Source organism: Tetrao urogallus (assembly GCF_951394365.1).
Source record: "Tetrao urogallus genome assembly, chromosome: 2".
In the NCBI taxonomy this organism is placed as follows: domain Eukaryota; kingdom Metazoa; phylum Chordata; class Aves; order Galliformes; family Phasianidae; genus Tetrao; species Tetrao urogallus.
The window spans coordinates 47,889,128-47,904,625 of NC_136814.1; the positions used below are offsets into that span (position 1 = coordinate 47,889,128).

At 38.1% G+C, this 15,498-nt stretch overlaps 1 protein-coding gene across 1 annotated transcript in view; it reads left to right on the forward strand.

Annotated features, from left to right (window-relative positions):
* MTHFD1L (methylenetetrahydrofolate dehydrogenase (NADP+ dependent) 1 like) overlaps positions 1 to 15,498 on the forward strand; it is a gene marked incomplete at its 5' end in the record, with an annotated part of 137,556 nt that overhangs the window by 21,036 nt on the left and 101,022 nt on the right. The window contains 3 exons of the mRNA XM_079550681.1: positions 3,738 to 3,911; positions 12,406 to 12,542; positions 14,350 to 14,396. Coding sequence (XP_079406807.1) covers positions 3,738 to 3,911; positions 12,406 to 12,542; positions 14,350 to 14,396 — 358 coding nt within the window. The remainder of the gene's footprint in view (positions 1 to 3,737; positions 3,912 to 12,405; positions 12,543 to 14,349; positions 14,397 to 15,498) is intronic.

A 15,498-nucleotide genomic window follows, 5' to 3' on the forward strand; every position in this document is an offset into this window, starting at 1 on the left:
CATGGCCTTCTGCTTCCTATCAATTTTTATTTTTATGGTGTTCGTTGGTGCCAACCCCTATTGGTTGGACCTAAAACTTGAAGGATTCATTGAGGGAGGAGGCGAAGCCTTGCAGAACATCAACAGAAATACAAAGTATAAGAAGTTTTAGTATTAGGTCACTCAAATGGAGGAAAAAGTTTATGGAACTACTTATGGCCCTTTAATTTCAGTGGCATTTGAAGTTGTTTTAATTTTCTTCCCTCAGAAGCATTTTCTTCCGTGTCAAACTTTTCAATTCATATCTAGATGTGAAGAGCAGGAAGCTCATTTATTCTTCTAACCAGAATATTTCCCATCAGTTTCTGCCATTCACCTCCTAAGGCCCATGTCAGGGTTTCTTGTCTGCCCTAGTGGAATTGGTGACACCTTCAAAGGTTCAGGCAGCCTGAGTTCTTGTCTGTGCGCAAGTGCTTGCTGTGTGTTGGTTGTGGTGGGGGGCAGAGAGGTGCTTGAAAGGAGATTTTGCCATAAGGGAAGACTTAGACATTTGTGTGTGTGTATTTGTGTGCCTGCTCCTGAATTCTATTGCATTTTTGAAAAACTGTAGCAAAATGTTTTCTTTTGAAGCACTTTGGTTCACTTTTCGCTGCCTCTTAAAACCATTTAATGGGAATGGACACAACTTGTAATTTAAAACAGAGATGCCAAAAGAATGAGTTTTCTGTCATAGGCAGGGCCGCAAGGGGGAAGAAATTCTTGAGCTTTCTCTGGGCCAACATGTAATAGTACTCCCAGAATTAAAGTTTGAAAAATATGTCCTTGAATAATATAGTTAAACAATAGATTAAAGCATGTGTTATCATGAAAATGATGGCAAAAAAAACTCCCCGAAAACCATTCCCACCCCTCTGTATGGCATTGTGTGTTTATTATATACATATATGCATATTTAATATACATTGCTATAAAGTACAGTTGGTTATAGGACTTCCATTTATTTGATTACTCTATAGCTTTATGTCTCTTTCTCCTTTTAAATGTAAAATAACAATGTCAGATGGAAGGTATCCTGCAATAAAATACAATCTTGTAGCAGTACACAGCATTGTGTGGAAGCAGATGGAGTTTTCATTGAAAACGAGGAAAGCTGCTAAAGCACTAAAACTAGGAACATCTGCTTTTTGATTTCTGTGAGAACTGGGTGTTAATTGAAGTATTTCAAAGGTTTTGGAAACAAATGGAGGCTTTTCATACAGAAAGCAATCTTCATGACATATGCTGAGTAGATATAGCTCCTTCCCCACATCTCCTAAATCTTACGTTTCGTGAATTATGATTTGATGCTGGCAATAGTATACTCCTTGGTCAACAGTTCTCATTCACACAGAAGAGCCGTGATCTAAATTTGCAACTTAATACCAAATGACATAACTTACTGAATAATTGCAGTATTCCAAAATGTATTTAAACACATAGCTATAAACTAAAAGAGCTAGCTTCAAATGTAGTCTTCTAAAGATTAGTTATGAACAGGTCTTTAGTTTCTTGTGTTTAAGAAAATACATTTTATCTGGAAATGTATACTAACAATGTTTTGTATATGTTGTTGAAGGTTCCTAAGGGAACTTCAGATGAGTAAATGACAACGGCAGTAGTTTTACTCAGGGAGAACAGTCAGTTTTACTTGGCAAATATTTGTGATTTATTTAATTAAAATCATAATTATTAAGGAATTCTTTCAACTTAGTTACAATTTCGCAGTTGTATCAGTTTAACTCCTTCCACTTTGTGCTAGTTGTGGTGCCTGCAGGGATGGGAAAAGACTAATTGCCTGATTATTTCTTCCAGAACTCAGAGGGGGCAGTGTTTGTGGCGAGAGAGCTGAGGGGAATAAGAAGAGCTGAGATTGCAGCAGAGAGTCTTAATAGTCCGTCCTGAGATTTGAAACAATAGCTTCTGTCTTTTAGCAAGGAGAATGATTTTATTTAGTAGGAGGCTTATTTATTTATTTTTAAGTAACAACAAAAAACACCATGTTAACTTTCTGTCATGCGAGTCTACATACTTCTTCCCTTGCTGAATACATCAGTTACTTTATTGAGAAAATAGATCACCGTACAATTTGGTTTAACCTTTAAGAGACCACAGAGCCATCACATAACCAGTGTTTCTTTGGTACTCAAGTTGTTTTTGTAGACATAGTCTGAAGAAAACAAATTGTTCTGTATCATGATATTTGTAAGCCACTCAATCTTTTGTTCTTGATATGTTTCTATGGCTAATTGTGTTTGAAGAAAGTTTGAAGAAAGGTATATCCTTCTAAGCAAGAGGATGCGCTTGGTATGTCCTTGAAGGTGATCAGATTCCAGCTGAGTACATGCAACAAAACGATCTGCAGCCCACTGAGTGCTGTGCTTGAGTAGCTTCTTGTCCCATTGTATTTGATTGTCTCAGCATTTGATTGGATGATTTCTGAGATTTACTTAGATGTTACATATTTAGGAAGTACCTTTGCATATAATTGCACAATGGTCCTAGTTTAGGTTATCAGTATCTTCAAAGAAATGAATGCAATTAGCCTGACACAAATTGAATGTTTGCTGGTGGATGCACAACAGCTAAGTCCATGCTTGGAGCTGAGGTTTGGCAGTAGTTCTGTGTTAATCTGTGGATATTTGAGATCTTGCAGACTGTTTGAAAGTCCAGGACATTAGCTTTGATGCTGTTGCCAGATTATGTCTTAAAAATATTGTGATCAACCAAGACTACAGGAAGGAGTTTAGCTTGGATAGGCTGAAAGTAATTAATCTCCTGGTAATTTTTTTTAGCCAATTTTCATGATGGTGTGAATAATTCTAAGCTAAGGGAGATGGCTCTTCAGATCTTGTATGCCCGACCCTGGGCACTACTGCTGCTGGAGCTCACAGCTGCTAAAAGCTTTGGGGAGCTTCAGGGAAAACTAGGTTCAACTCACACAACAAAAATCCTTGAAGAGGTATTATATCCAAAGAGTCCAGGTGGTCTAGGTCAGGAACTGTGGATGCCTAGTGTCCCCAGGCTGCAGCCACCTTCTCTCAGGCAGTCGTTGCTCCATGTTCTTCCCCTTTTTCAGGCTGCCACTTGCGGTCCTTGCAGGAAGTAGTTTATAAGCTCAGTGCACTTGTGATCTAAATCCTGTGCATTAACCTTCTGATATGTGGCAGCTTTCAGTTTGACTGCTTTAAAGTTGTGTGAATTGATCTTCCAGTGCCTAACGGGGGAGTAGTGAGGCTTAGGTCACTTGGTGGTGCCCTCTGATGAAAGGCACAACATGCACAAGTATCATGTTTAGCTAATGTGTTTATGTGACTCTTGGCCAAGCAGCATATGTGCTTTTTACTGAAGTGTATGTGCTGCATGCACTTCCTGGGAGGGAGGAGAAGAAAAACACAATCAGAAACCTTCGTTCTGTTGGGATGTGCTGGACCATCCAGCAGATAGGTCTCTAACTTGAGATGAAAGCATTACGTAGTATTTGGAATCTGATGAAATGAGAGAACTCTGTGAAAGTATAACAATTAACAAACATTGCATGTGATTTTCAGTATTATACTAGGTGTAGCCAATGTTTAGATTTGGTTAATAAAATGTGAGAGAAGATTGAAAAACCGATTACAATAACCCCATTGTTGGAGTATTTGCTGTTGTTTTGTGTTCTGTCATCGACCACCTAAGCTGAGACAAATCTCCTGGCTCCTATTTGTTTTCTTTTCCAGCGATATTGAAATTTCCCGAGCGCAGAGTCCAAAAGCTGTTGATGTACTTGCCAAGGAGATAGGATTGCTTACAGATGAAATTGAAATCTATGGCCAAACCAAAGCCAAAGTACGTTTGTCCCTGCTGGAAAGGTTAAAGGATCAACCAGATGGAAAATATGTTCTAGTTGCTGGGTAAGAATGAACAGTAATGTGATTAATGTGCACCCTTTCCACTCAAATTAGTATAAACATGCAGCTTACATCTTTGATATACTGCATGAATAAAAGCCCTGACTGTTTGGGGCTTACGTTTTTCTGTTCTGAAAGCAAGCGATTTTTGAAGTTTTGTTTTTTTAAAAAAATTAATGCAACCTTTGTGTTACTATGGAAGTATATTCTCTAAAGGTACTTTTTTTTCTAAGCTTCTTAATCTTGTCTGCTGTTGTGTGGAGTTTTTTTATTACTTTATAAGCATTTTAAATGTTTAACTTGATATTCAAGTCTCTGTGTGTTGTGGCTGTTTATAAACAAACTTTAACAGAAGCTGTGTGCTTATCTCTTGATATTAACAACAAATACCTTTTTTATTGAAGAATAGATTACATATTTAAATAAGCCATGTTTTTTGTCTGAAATGTAGACATGTCTCCAGGCAGGCTTATCCTGTTCTCTGTCCCCACGATTACAGCAAATACTGTGCTCAACAGGATTTATGTGCTTCTTTTCTGAAGAGCTGCTTTTTCTTTGTCCCTCATTTAGTGACACAACGCTTCTTCATTCACCTGGTTTCTTAAGTTCAAATTGTGGAAAAATGTTATGCTTCTCATTAATATTTCAAATGCAGTTTGTTCTTCATGGTCTGAATAAAACCTTAGAGTTGCTTCTTTGTAAATAAAACAAGTTGGGTTTAAAATATATAGCTTTAGGCTAATCCAGAAGAAGAAAGCTGCTCTTAACTAGCTTAATCTACCAGTTGCTCAGTCAGATAATGTTTAGCAAACTTTTTGCTTTAGTACCTTTCTGTGGGGTCTGCCTGGATTTCTGGCCTTGTCTGAAGTGGATCTGTTGTAGACTGAGAGATCTAATGTTACAAAGGTGAGGCAAATGAGTTGTGAAACTGTCTTCAGACCTATGCTATAGAATTGAAATACATAAAGATGTTCCTGGAGGACTTTAGAGCAGTTATTTAAGATAAGGAAAAAATACCTGGCTGAGCCAGTTCTCTACTTTGGTAGAGTTTTATTTTATCTGTTGTTTGCGTGGGACTGAAGAGCAGTATCTGACTGGATTTGAAAAATCTGCTACTTTGCACTTTCAGGCTCTTGTCAACTGTGCCAATTAGGCACTACTCATCTACAGACTGTGCCATGCTTCTCTTGCAGCAGTTTCATAAAAGCAGAGATGATTTGCATATATCTGGAGATGGAGGGTAACATGATGCAAGACTCAATTTGGATGGATTTTAATTGTCAGATTCACTTCACCAATACTGAAGCTTCATACCTTTTTCTTCCCTAGTCTCCTTTTTTGAGGAAGGTATCTCAAGAAGGTATCTCTGTGCTTTGTTGGAGCAGAGGCAGATAAGCATATGCACGTGGAGGAAAGAGCAAAATTTTGACTAGCTGGATGAAAAACTGGGAACAAATAGAAAATTGTCTCTGTAAGTTTATATGGTGTGTGTAAAGACTCAACTGCATTTCACACACACACAAAAAAAGGTTGGTTTTGATACCTACAAAATTTGATTATGCAGTATGTTGCTATTTGTATCTTCTCTGAGGTCACTGCAGCACACGTAATGAGTGTAAAACCACTTCTGTGTAAGGGTTATTAAGGAGTGCTTGGACAATAATAGTGGAGGACCTCTTCTGAAAGAGTTCAAAGTTTGAAATATTGTACCTATTAAATATATGTATACAATGTGCATTCATGTGTTCTCAGCTGTTCTTGTTTGCTAATTGGCTGTAGCAGATTTGCTACGTGGCTGCAGCCATTTTAACAAAGCTGAGGAGCTGCATCTGGTGAGAGAATGTTTACTTCAATAAAGACTGAACACCACTCAGATATAGAAATTGGAGCAAAACACTATCTTTATTTATCTTCTTCATGCTCTACCTGCCTAGGCAAGGTCAACTAAAACTTGTCATTTGGATTCTTATGTAGGCTTAGCATAAGTGTAGATATTAGAAACTATTTTAGAAAGCTGCAGTGTATAGGTATTCAGGCTAACTTTGTAAGACTTTAAAGAAAACATTTAAGATATATGTTCTTATACTTTTGAGTATTCAGTCTGATGGAAATATTAATTTTGTATAATGAGTGTGTATGACAGAGATATCTCTGTCTATAGTAGGGAGGTTGGAACTAGGTGATCTCAAAGGTCCCTTCCAACCCAACCATTCTATGATTTTACATCAACTTTCCATAAGCAAAGGTAGTGAAAAGTGTGTGTGTGTGTTTGTACGTGCATCAAGGAATGTGGAGAATTTCTGTCTGTCCGTGATGCAGCCAGAGACATTTGTGCCTGTAATAGGGCTTAAGTGTTTCATGATGTTTTGGAGTTATGAATATTTCATGCAAATGCTCTTCTAGTTTATTTCTGATGTGCCCATAGTTGTTGGTCTGAATATCAACCAAGATTTATATTTTCATTTACAGGAATGGTTACATTTATGACTTTTTAAAACATTGCTACTAATTCAAAAGTCTTACAGGCATTTTCTGAATGCACACAAGTACAGTTAAATGCAATAATTATTTGGTGTGCTGAAAAATTAAGTAAAAACCGATTAAGTGGATGAAGTTACTCAAAATTAGTTATCCAGATGAAGATGTTTCTCAATAAATTTCGTTTTCTTCTATGTTGAGAGCATTATTCCTTCCCCCTTTCCTCCCCCCCCCCTTTTTTTTTTTTTTTTTTTTTTCTCATTTCTTACTACTTTTCTGTGTGTGTGGTTGTAATTTGCTATAGGATCATTCAGAGCCATTGGGGTCAGACTCACTGATTATCTTGGAGTAGTTAGCTTTTCTGCATCACCTGCCAGTGTTTGGGCTTTTAGCATGCTAAAATAAATTCTACTGCAGGATATGTTAACTTAAATTGTCTCCCATTCATTGCGAGTATGCGAACGAACAAAGCCTGTTCATGACATAGTATCTACATTTAGTAACCTGGGTCATGCATTCAAGCATGTAAACTGCATACTGATAAACACAGCATGAAAAAACTTCATGTAAAAGTTGTTGCACTCTGTGTATATTCCAATCATTTGTTTTTAAATGCAGTTATGAAATATAATTTTTTTTTTTTTCCTTGGGAGGAAGTATGATGGTTTTTGAATGCTGAAAAACTAAAGTTAGTATTTTTTGCTAACTTTAATAGATTATTTTGTGACAAACAACTTTTTTGGTAAGATAAAAATGCACTGAAGTGTTAGCTTAATGCTTGTTCAAGCCGTATGATGATAACTATTCTAGGAACAGAATTCTCAAATTTGGAATTGAATTTTCTGAGGGTAGGTATGTATTGGATTGTATTTCTGTTCAGTGTATTTCTTGGCCCAGAGGTGCTTAAAAGAAAATGCGTAGACATAAAGGAAACAAGAAAAATATGGTGAAGAGTAAGTAGAAAAAAATAGCATTGTTTTGATGCACTGAAACACTTGACAATCCAAACTAAAGTCATAAGGGAGATTGTCATGTATATTTAGTGTCACTGAGTAGATGCTGATGGGGATTATCTTCTCTTAGTCTTTATTGATGACTGAGAGTTTGTATTTGTGAATTCTTCAGTCTTTTACTGGCTTTGTTCAGTCACTGTAGTTCAACAGCCATCACTGTGCTTTCATATCTGGAAGCTGCAGTCCCATTCTAGAGATGACACTGCAATGTTGTCATGCTCTATCCTCAGTAAGTGGATGTGAGTTCCAACTCTTCTGAGCTCAGAATTAAATTTTTAACACTTGTTATCTGGATGAGAGGTTTATTTAGGTAAGGCTGTCATTCATGAGAACTCTCTTCCTGTCCCCTTGATTGCAAGATTTCACAGGTTTCCACGTGGAATGGTGAACTCATTAAAATGAGAATTAAAATCGAAGTAGCTGATTCTGGTGAGCTGAATAGAGGAAACTGGAAGAGTTGTAACATCCAGTAGAGTTCTTACTGGAAACAGAATGGATGTGGTAACTGTGGGTTGATTACAGCTGGTGCAGTGTATTTCACTGTTTGTTTATTTTCTCTTTGTCAGATCTCATGTAGCTTTCCCACAGAAGTAGCTCCACTGCAAGCTAATGTGATGTAAAACAAATAAACAAAAAGTCTGCGTGTTCTTATCTTTGTGTTGATATATATCAAGAAAGAAGGCTTCCCAGTGTTATGGAAAAGTCACTTTGCCAAGGAGCTGTTGACCACTTAGTTGTTTGCAAAGTAAGGCTTAAGGAAGGGAATGAATGTCTGACTAAAGACAGAATGATTTCTGTCTTCAGACTGAAAACATATTAAAGAAATGTGAAGAATACAAATATGTGTAAAAAAAAATATCTCTTTTCATTAAAATTTACTGTATTTTATAGTTTTGTTTTTTTTTTCCTAGATTTGCGTGAGATCAAAACATAGCATTGTATATCTGTTTAAAAATGCACAACAGAGCTAAAGTTAGCCTCTGGCAATTGTAATTTTATACTCATGTGAGCTAGTGACCTCAATTGCAAGTGTGTAGGCTCAGTAGTGTAGCCAGCAAAAACATCTACATGTCTACAAAGCTGCTTAAATAGATTATTTTATTTATAAAAACTGATCAAAGTAGGCCAGGTACAAAAGGGAAGATATTTAAAGTAAACTTTCTAAGAAAATGATTGGAATGGAAATCTGTTTCAATTTTAGGCTTTTTATTTTTACCTTTTTAAATCGATATTTAAAACTGAGGTTGAGGTATCTATTGAAACTATAAAATGACTGTACAACTCTCAGTGCTTATCCTGTAGTCTCCAGGCTGCTGCTGAACATCTCAAAGTCAAAAGTTTCCTGCCACAGTGTTACATGTGAGATGAGAAGTTGAAGACAAGTGATTGTCTAGACCAAACTGACTTCACTGAACACTGTGATTTGCAGGGGTCCTTGTGATTTGTTAATTCTGTTAGGTGGAAAGAGTCTAAAAAGTCAAGTTTCTATTCCTGACTTCTCAGGGATTTGTGCCCATTCCTACCCATTCCAGTGGACAAGAATTCTTGCAAGTGTGTCACCCAAGAGCTGTAAACTATTTAGAGAAGTCTGATTGCTGGTTTTCTTCAAAGCTGCCTTTGTACATTTTGAGTGTTTAGATCTTTATCTGAGTAACTCTAATTGCAGGAAAACTGTGGATCCCAGGATTTCTTAGAAGGGAAGAAAACTGATTGAAACCCATTTGAAGAATACACTGAAAATGTAGAGCCAAGCAGATTTTATATAGTGAAGATCATAACTGCAGTGCTGTAGCTGTATGTGGCTGTAGGCTGCTGTGTGCGTGCAGGTGTACACTGGGGAACATAAGCTTGCTTTAGTTCAGTTTTAACTCTCACTTGTTGATGGTTAGTTCTCAGAGCACCACATTCATACTGGGGATGTCCGGTGCTGAGTACCAGTGTATTGGAAATCTAGTCTCATACAAAAATCCAGACAGGTTAGCAGTGTTTTAGTAATGTGGCACTGGGTGGTATGAATCTTTTGGAACAGGTAGATACTCCTCTTCATACACCTGCCAATGTGCCTTTTGGCTGTGGTTAAAGTATTTGACTTTTTCAGTTTCCTTTCCTATACTGAACAGAATCACAGAATTTTAGGGGCTGCAAGGGACCTCTAAAGATCATTTAGTCAAACCCTCCTGCCAAAGCAGGCTCCCTACACCAGGTTGCACAGGTATGCATCCGAGTGGGTCTTGAACATCTCCTGAGAAGGAGACTCCACAACCTCTCTGTGCAGCCTGTTCTGGTGCTCTGTCACCCTTACTGTGAAGAATTTCTTACACACATTTGTGCAGAACTTTCTATGCTTTGGTTTGAGGCCATTTCTCCTTGTCCTGTAGCCACGCACTGCTGAAACAAATCTGACCTGTCACACCTAACAGTAAACTGAACCTTTGATTTTACTTTTTCATGAGAATCAGTAAGTCCATCAGCCTCTCTGCGTGCCAAATTAGTCTGCCCTGGGGGGCACTTGAACAGTAAGCTAGTGACAATCTCTCTGAATTCCATCAAATGTGAACTTCACATGATGTTTAAAGATGCCAGTCACCATCAATCAGAACCACTGTGCTAGTAATAGTTGTTCTGTTATCAGTGTAAATGTTGTATGCACCGAGTTTTTTGATTTTGTGCAAAGTCCTTCACTGGTAAGTTATAGTAAACAGTTATAGATGTCTGTATCACAGCAAATAGTTTGTGAGTTTGAGGGTGTTTTTTTTTATGTGGTTGATTTAGTTTCACTTTTTAAAAAAACTAATAGCTTTAAGTGTTGTTATCTTGTTAAGTCTTTGAATGAATGCAATAATCTCTCAAGGATAGTTTTTTATTATCTAAATCCAGCTTTAATACACGGGAATGAGAGGATCAAGTGAAAGAGATTATGGCAATAGACAAAAGTGAATGAAGCAGTAGAACAAGGAGAAACTATATCAGTAATGATTTGAAGAGGTTTTGGGCAACCAGTGTTAGAACAGTAGCCAGGGGAATGAAACTGGTTGTGAAAGGTGAGTTAATCTGTTTGTAATGCTCTAAAAGAAAGCATCACAGGAACAAAGCAACGATAACAGAAACAGTGGTAGGAAAAATAGAAGCGAGCAGTTTTTTCCCAGAGCAGTATAAAAGATCTTAATTAGGCTTGTCTCTTGTTGCTCAAATTGTCCCAGACGTGTTTTACAAAGGCTCCACTGCTGCTGCTTTTTAAAAAAATAACGGGATCCAACGATGTAAAAAATTCATTTGCAGCAAGTTAATGTTTGTCATGTGTTCAAATTTTGTGGGACAAAGAAAGGCTTATGTCAGCTGCATCTTACAGGCAAGGAGACAGATGTCTTCTTGCACTTGACAATTTTATTAGTGCTGTTATGGAATTTGAATTGTGATCTGAGGACATCAGTGCCTTGTGAAAATTGCTAGTTGGTAAAGAAAGAGTTTCTAATTAGTACTAGATGTGTTCGGTCAGGTTTTGAAGAAGTAATGTGATAAGGGTTTCTTTTTACTAGAATATGTGTGCGTGCTTATACGTCCTTGAGAATGAAAATTAATTCTCAATGACAGCTTCAGTATGATACTTCTCTACTGATAGTGGAGCCAGCAAAGATAAGAATGATTGCACTTAGCCAGAAAGCAAAACTTCAAAATTTATATCAGAATGATGTGTCTGGGGTGGAATAGGGCTTTCTTCTTTTCCTAGTCGGAGAGAGAAATGTGCTTCAGATGAGTAGTTGGAATGTGTTTTTGAAACTGAGAGGTGCGTTTGTACTTCAAGAAAGGAAAGAACCATCCCCCACACGGACTTATAGTTTGGATCGTGAACAAATATGGTGAAAGCAGAGAGGACATATTTTAACCGGAGGTGTCTTTCATTCACAGAGCCTTTTGCATGTGAATCCAATAGTGACTGTAGAGACCATTTCAGTGTCTAAAAAAAAAAAAAAAAAATTTTTGCTGAAGCTGATGGAGAGCACCCCCTGAGCTGTGTCTCTCAGAAGTAATTAGAATGCATTCAAAGTTGCTCAGAGAACAGGAAGGTTTTTATTTGTTTGCCTATTTGTTTTCCATGGTCCAGTATACATTATTCTTTTCCCAACCCATAAATATGTTTATTCCTTTGTTCGTTGCCTGAGACAGAGGTGGGAAAGTGACCATTGAAGCTTTCCACTTTGGAAAGTCAACCGTAATTATCTCTTTATTAAAGTGGCAAGCATAGAGTCTTCAAGTGGAGGTTAGTGTCCCTGGTTTGTTATTGGATGTCTTCCTGAAATACTGTCCTATTCCAGATGTGGCTTCTTCGTAGCATGAAGTTTTTGAGCTGTTGTGTAGGAGATCAGACTGCAATTACAATTGTCCTTCATCACCCTTAAATCTGCAAAACTATTGAGAAACTTAAATGCAAAATAAATCATGTTCAGATAAATATACTGACTTTTCTGTCCTGTTTTATTTAAAAAGCAGTTGATCTGTCATTGCTGAGTGTTATGACGATGTGTCAGTTAGAGATGGATAGCTAAGTTCTGCAAACAAAAGTGTTGGTTTTTTAATTTAAAACATGCCATTATTTCATTCATAGTTTCAGCGCTGGGAATAAAATATCTCCTGCGTTGCAAAAGAAAAGCATTAATACTTGCCCGGAGTATCTTGATGGATGGTTTGTTAATGAAACTGTTGAGACTTTTGTGCTGTAATGGAAATGTCTAAATTCAATAAATTCTTTTTAGAACTTTTGCCAAAATAATCTTCTCTTTTTCTGCTATCATAGTAAATTGCTTAAATAGAAGACACATGTATATTGGCATTCCAGCTTGAGCTAGGGAATAACATTGTGGCAGTATTTTTGTGGGGATAAAGTAATCTTATTGAAATTTTATTGTACAAATATTCTTCATTGAAATCAAAAGCTGTAAGTTGTGATATCCTTAGCAAGGCTGACATCGGCAAAGAATTTGATTAATCTTTTTTTCTTCTTTTGCTAGAATAACACCTACACCCCTAGGAGAAGGGAAAAGCACAGTCACAATTGGACTTGTTCAGGCTCTTACTGCACACCTTAAGATTAATTCCTTTGCTTGTCTGAGACAACCTTCCCAAGGACCTACTTTTGGAGTTAAAGGTATGTAGTATTTGCAAACTGCATGATGTGTTTCAGATTAAAAGGAAATAGTGCATTTTTCTTAAGTCCTTAGGTACTTCACTAATGCAATAGATTGCCTTAACTGTAGCATATTTTATGTAGGTTGCTCTGAAAGTAATGCCTTCTTCCTATTTATGTCTGTGGAAACTACAACAAGTACAAAGAGTACAATAACACTATCTGATAGGGAAAATTATTGGCTACAAAAGACTATTTTTCAATATAATCACTACTATTAGCTATGCCTTTTCATCAGTGGTGTACAAGAGCCTGTATGTCATGCTCATAAACATCTGTGTGAGTGGACGTGATCCATTCTTTCACAGCTGCTATAATGGTGTTGCTAGGAAAATGTTGCCCACTCAGTCCAACTTTGACTGTGCTGACATCCACTGTTTGGATTCCATGAACATTCGTAAGAACAGATGAATGTCAATAGGTGACCTTTCATCCACGTGGAGGAATTCAGTGATATGCATTTGCTTCATACATGCTCCCATGTCAGGCGCCTTTTTGTCAGGCTGCCCCTCTACTGCCATTTGTTGCCTGGCAACATAATGTAATAGAACATTGCTGGGAAGGTTCAACGTTTGCTGCCATTCCTCCAACATCTGCCTCTGACATCATGGGTCAACAAGATAAAACAGGAAATGTTATTTTCAGAGTAAATCTCCTATTTTTAAATAACTTATCATTGAGGGTTTCTCTCACACATCTTCCGGTGCAAGGTTCATGCTTGTGTTCATGTACTTATGTGTACTGATAATGCATATAAAGGCTGAACATAATGAAAGACACGGAGATGAATTAGCCAGAAGGTGGCTCTTGTGGGTACACTCCTTTCCAGACACTCCTCTGCCTGGAAACACTCTTAAAGACATTTCTAATTGTTACTGTTTAATTCTCTTTGAGGAGGAGTCCAAAGTCCACCTATATTGATTTGAAATATCCAAACCTATGATGATGACAGCGATATGTATAGCTCTGCTGGGCCTGCATCATACATTTGGCTAGGGCTGACTGACCTTTATCTCCTAGAACTCCAAATTCTGGGCTGCTGCATTTTTGTCTAAAAGGGCTTAAGGGCCAAGAGCCAGCTAGAGTTCAAGCTTCTCTTCAATGCTGATTGAAAGTAATACAATCTTTTTTGTTGTTGTTTGTTTTGTTTTGTTGTTGGTATTTCTCAGCTGAGATTTGTGCCTAACTGGGCTAACACTTCCCATCTGCTCTTCTTTGCTTTGCTGAAGTTTAAGTTAACAAGTTTGATTTCAGCTGGAAGACTCCTGGTGCTTGGTGCTTCTCAGCTAAGACTGGTGCATGTGAGTGCATTAATCCCACCACTCAACTTCTGTGTAGGCTGCAACAAACACTTTTGCCTGTACTGTGGAAGGCATTGGGGAAGGAATGCTCAGGGAAGGGTGTGAAAGTTTCATTCAGAAGCAATGCTTGCTCGTGAGTTTGTCTTTCTACTGAACTGCTGCATGTGCATGACCATGCCCTAACTCTGGACAGGAGCAGAGGGTAATCCTTGTTTAGTCAAATTCTGGGCCAGCTATTAGGTGAAAGCTTTCCTTTCAGTTCAACAATTCCTATTTTATTGCCTGATGAAAAATGCGGAAATTATGGAAATCCTGTTTATTTGGATACATCATTTATTCCCTAGTAGAAATCTGAAAACTGAGAGAGTATATCTTCAAAACTGTGTTTTAGTTTGTGTGTTTAAGGTGTTGGGTTTTGTCCCCAAAACTGATGTGAGTATGATAAGACCACATACTTTCTTGTGCAGGTGGAGCAGCTGGTGGTGGATACGCTCAAGTGATTCCCATGGAGGAGGTGAGACAACAGTGGAAACAGCAAAACACTGTCCCCTGGGAGGGGTGGGCAGAGCAAAGTGTTTGCAGCAGTGTTTGGTCTTTGGTGACAGTCCTTCTGAAGAGCTGGCGTGGTCTTTATCTTCATGTGACTGTTCCGAGATGTGTCAGGACTGTGGCGCAGGGTTGGAAAGCCACTGCACAATTCCTATATGTGTTTATAACATCCCAGCTGTTAATCACATGGCACTGAATGTGAAAGAATTGTTTTCTTACTCTGAATTAATCTGTAACTTTCCTCTGTTTCACAAGCAAGTGGCTTTCTGTTGAAAATGGTGTTACCACCACTCTTCAAAGACTTCTGAAAATCATATGGGCTCTTGAAGAATTTGGCTGGATGGATGCTTTCAAAATACTCCCATTGTGAAAGCCGTGGTAATGTCAGTGAAGCCTTTGTGTCCCTTAGCACAGCAGTCACCATGCTCAGGCTAAGGGACCTGCAGACTTACGAATGGGCTGAAACATAAACCATGTGTTGTAGTCTTTGTTAGCTGGTGGTTACCATCTGTACTAGATGCCTTGCTCAGCCTTTCCTTTGCCTGTAGTACACTTCTCTGTGTGCTCAAAGACGTGTGCACTGTAGCAGGCAGTTGAGTTTTGTTTTCTGGAGAACAAAATGCAAGCATATTCCCTGAGTGATGAGGCAAATTAGAATGGTTTTGTTCATCTAATGTGTATGTTCACTATGCTTGTTTGGAAATGCATAATGATTTAATCCCACTTTGGCTCGTCAGTACAAGAGAAATGTGGACATAGTGGTGAGAGTCTACTGCAGGGCCACAGGACTGACTAAGGGACTAGAGAGCCTCTCCTTGGAGGAAATGCAGAGAGAGCTGGAACCATTCAGTCTGTAAAAGAGAAGGGGATGAATCTTATCAATGCATATAAATATTGAAAGGGAAGGTGCTGAGGAAGTGGAGCTCTTTTCAGTGGTGTCCATTGCCAGGACAAGAGGTAATGGGCATAAACTGGAACACAGGATGTTCCCTCTGAACATCAGGGAGCATTTCTGTACTGTGAGAATGGTGGAACACTAGCACAGGCTGCCTAGCAAGACTGTGTAA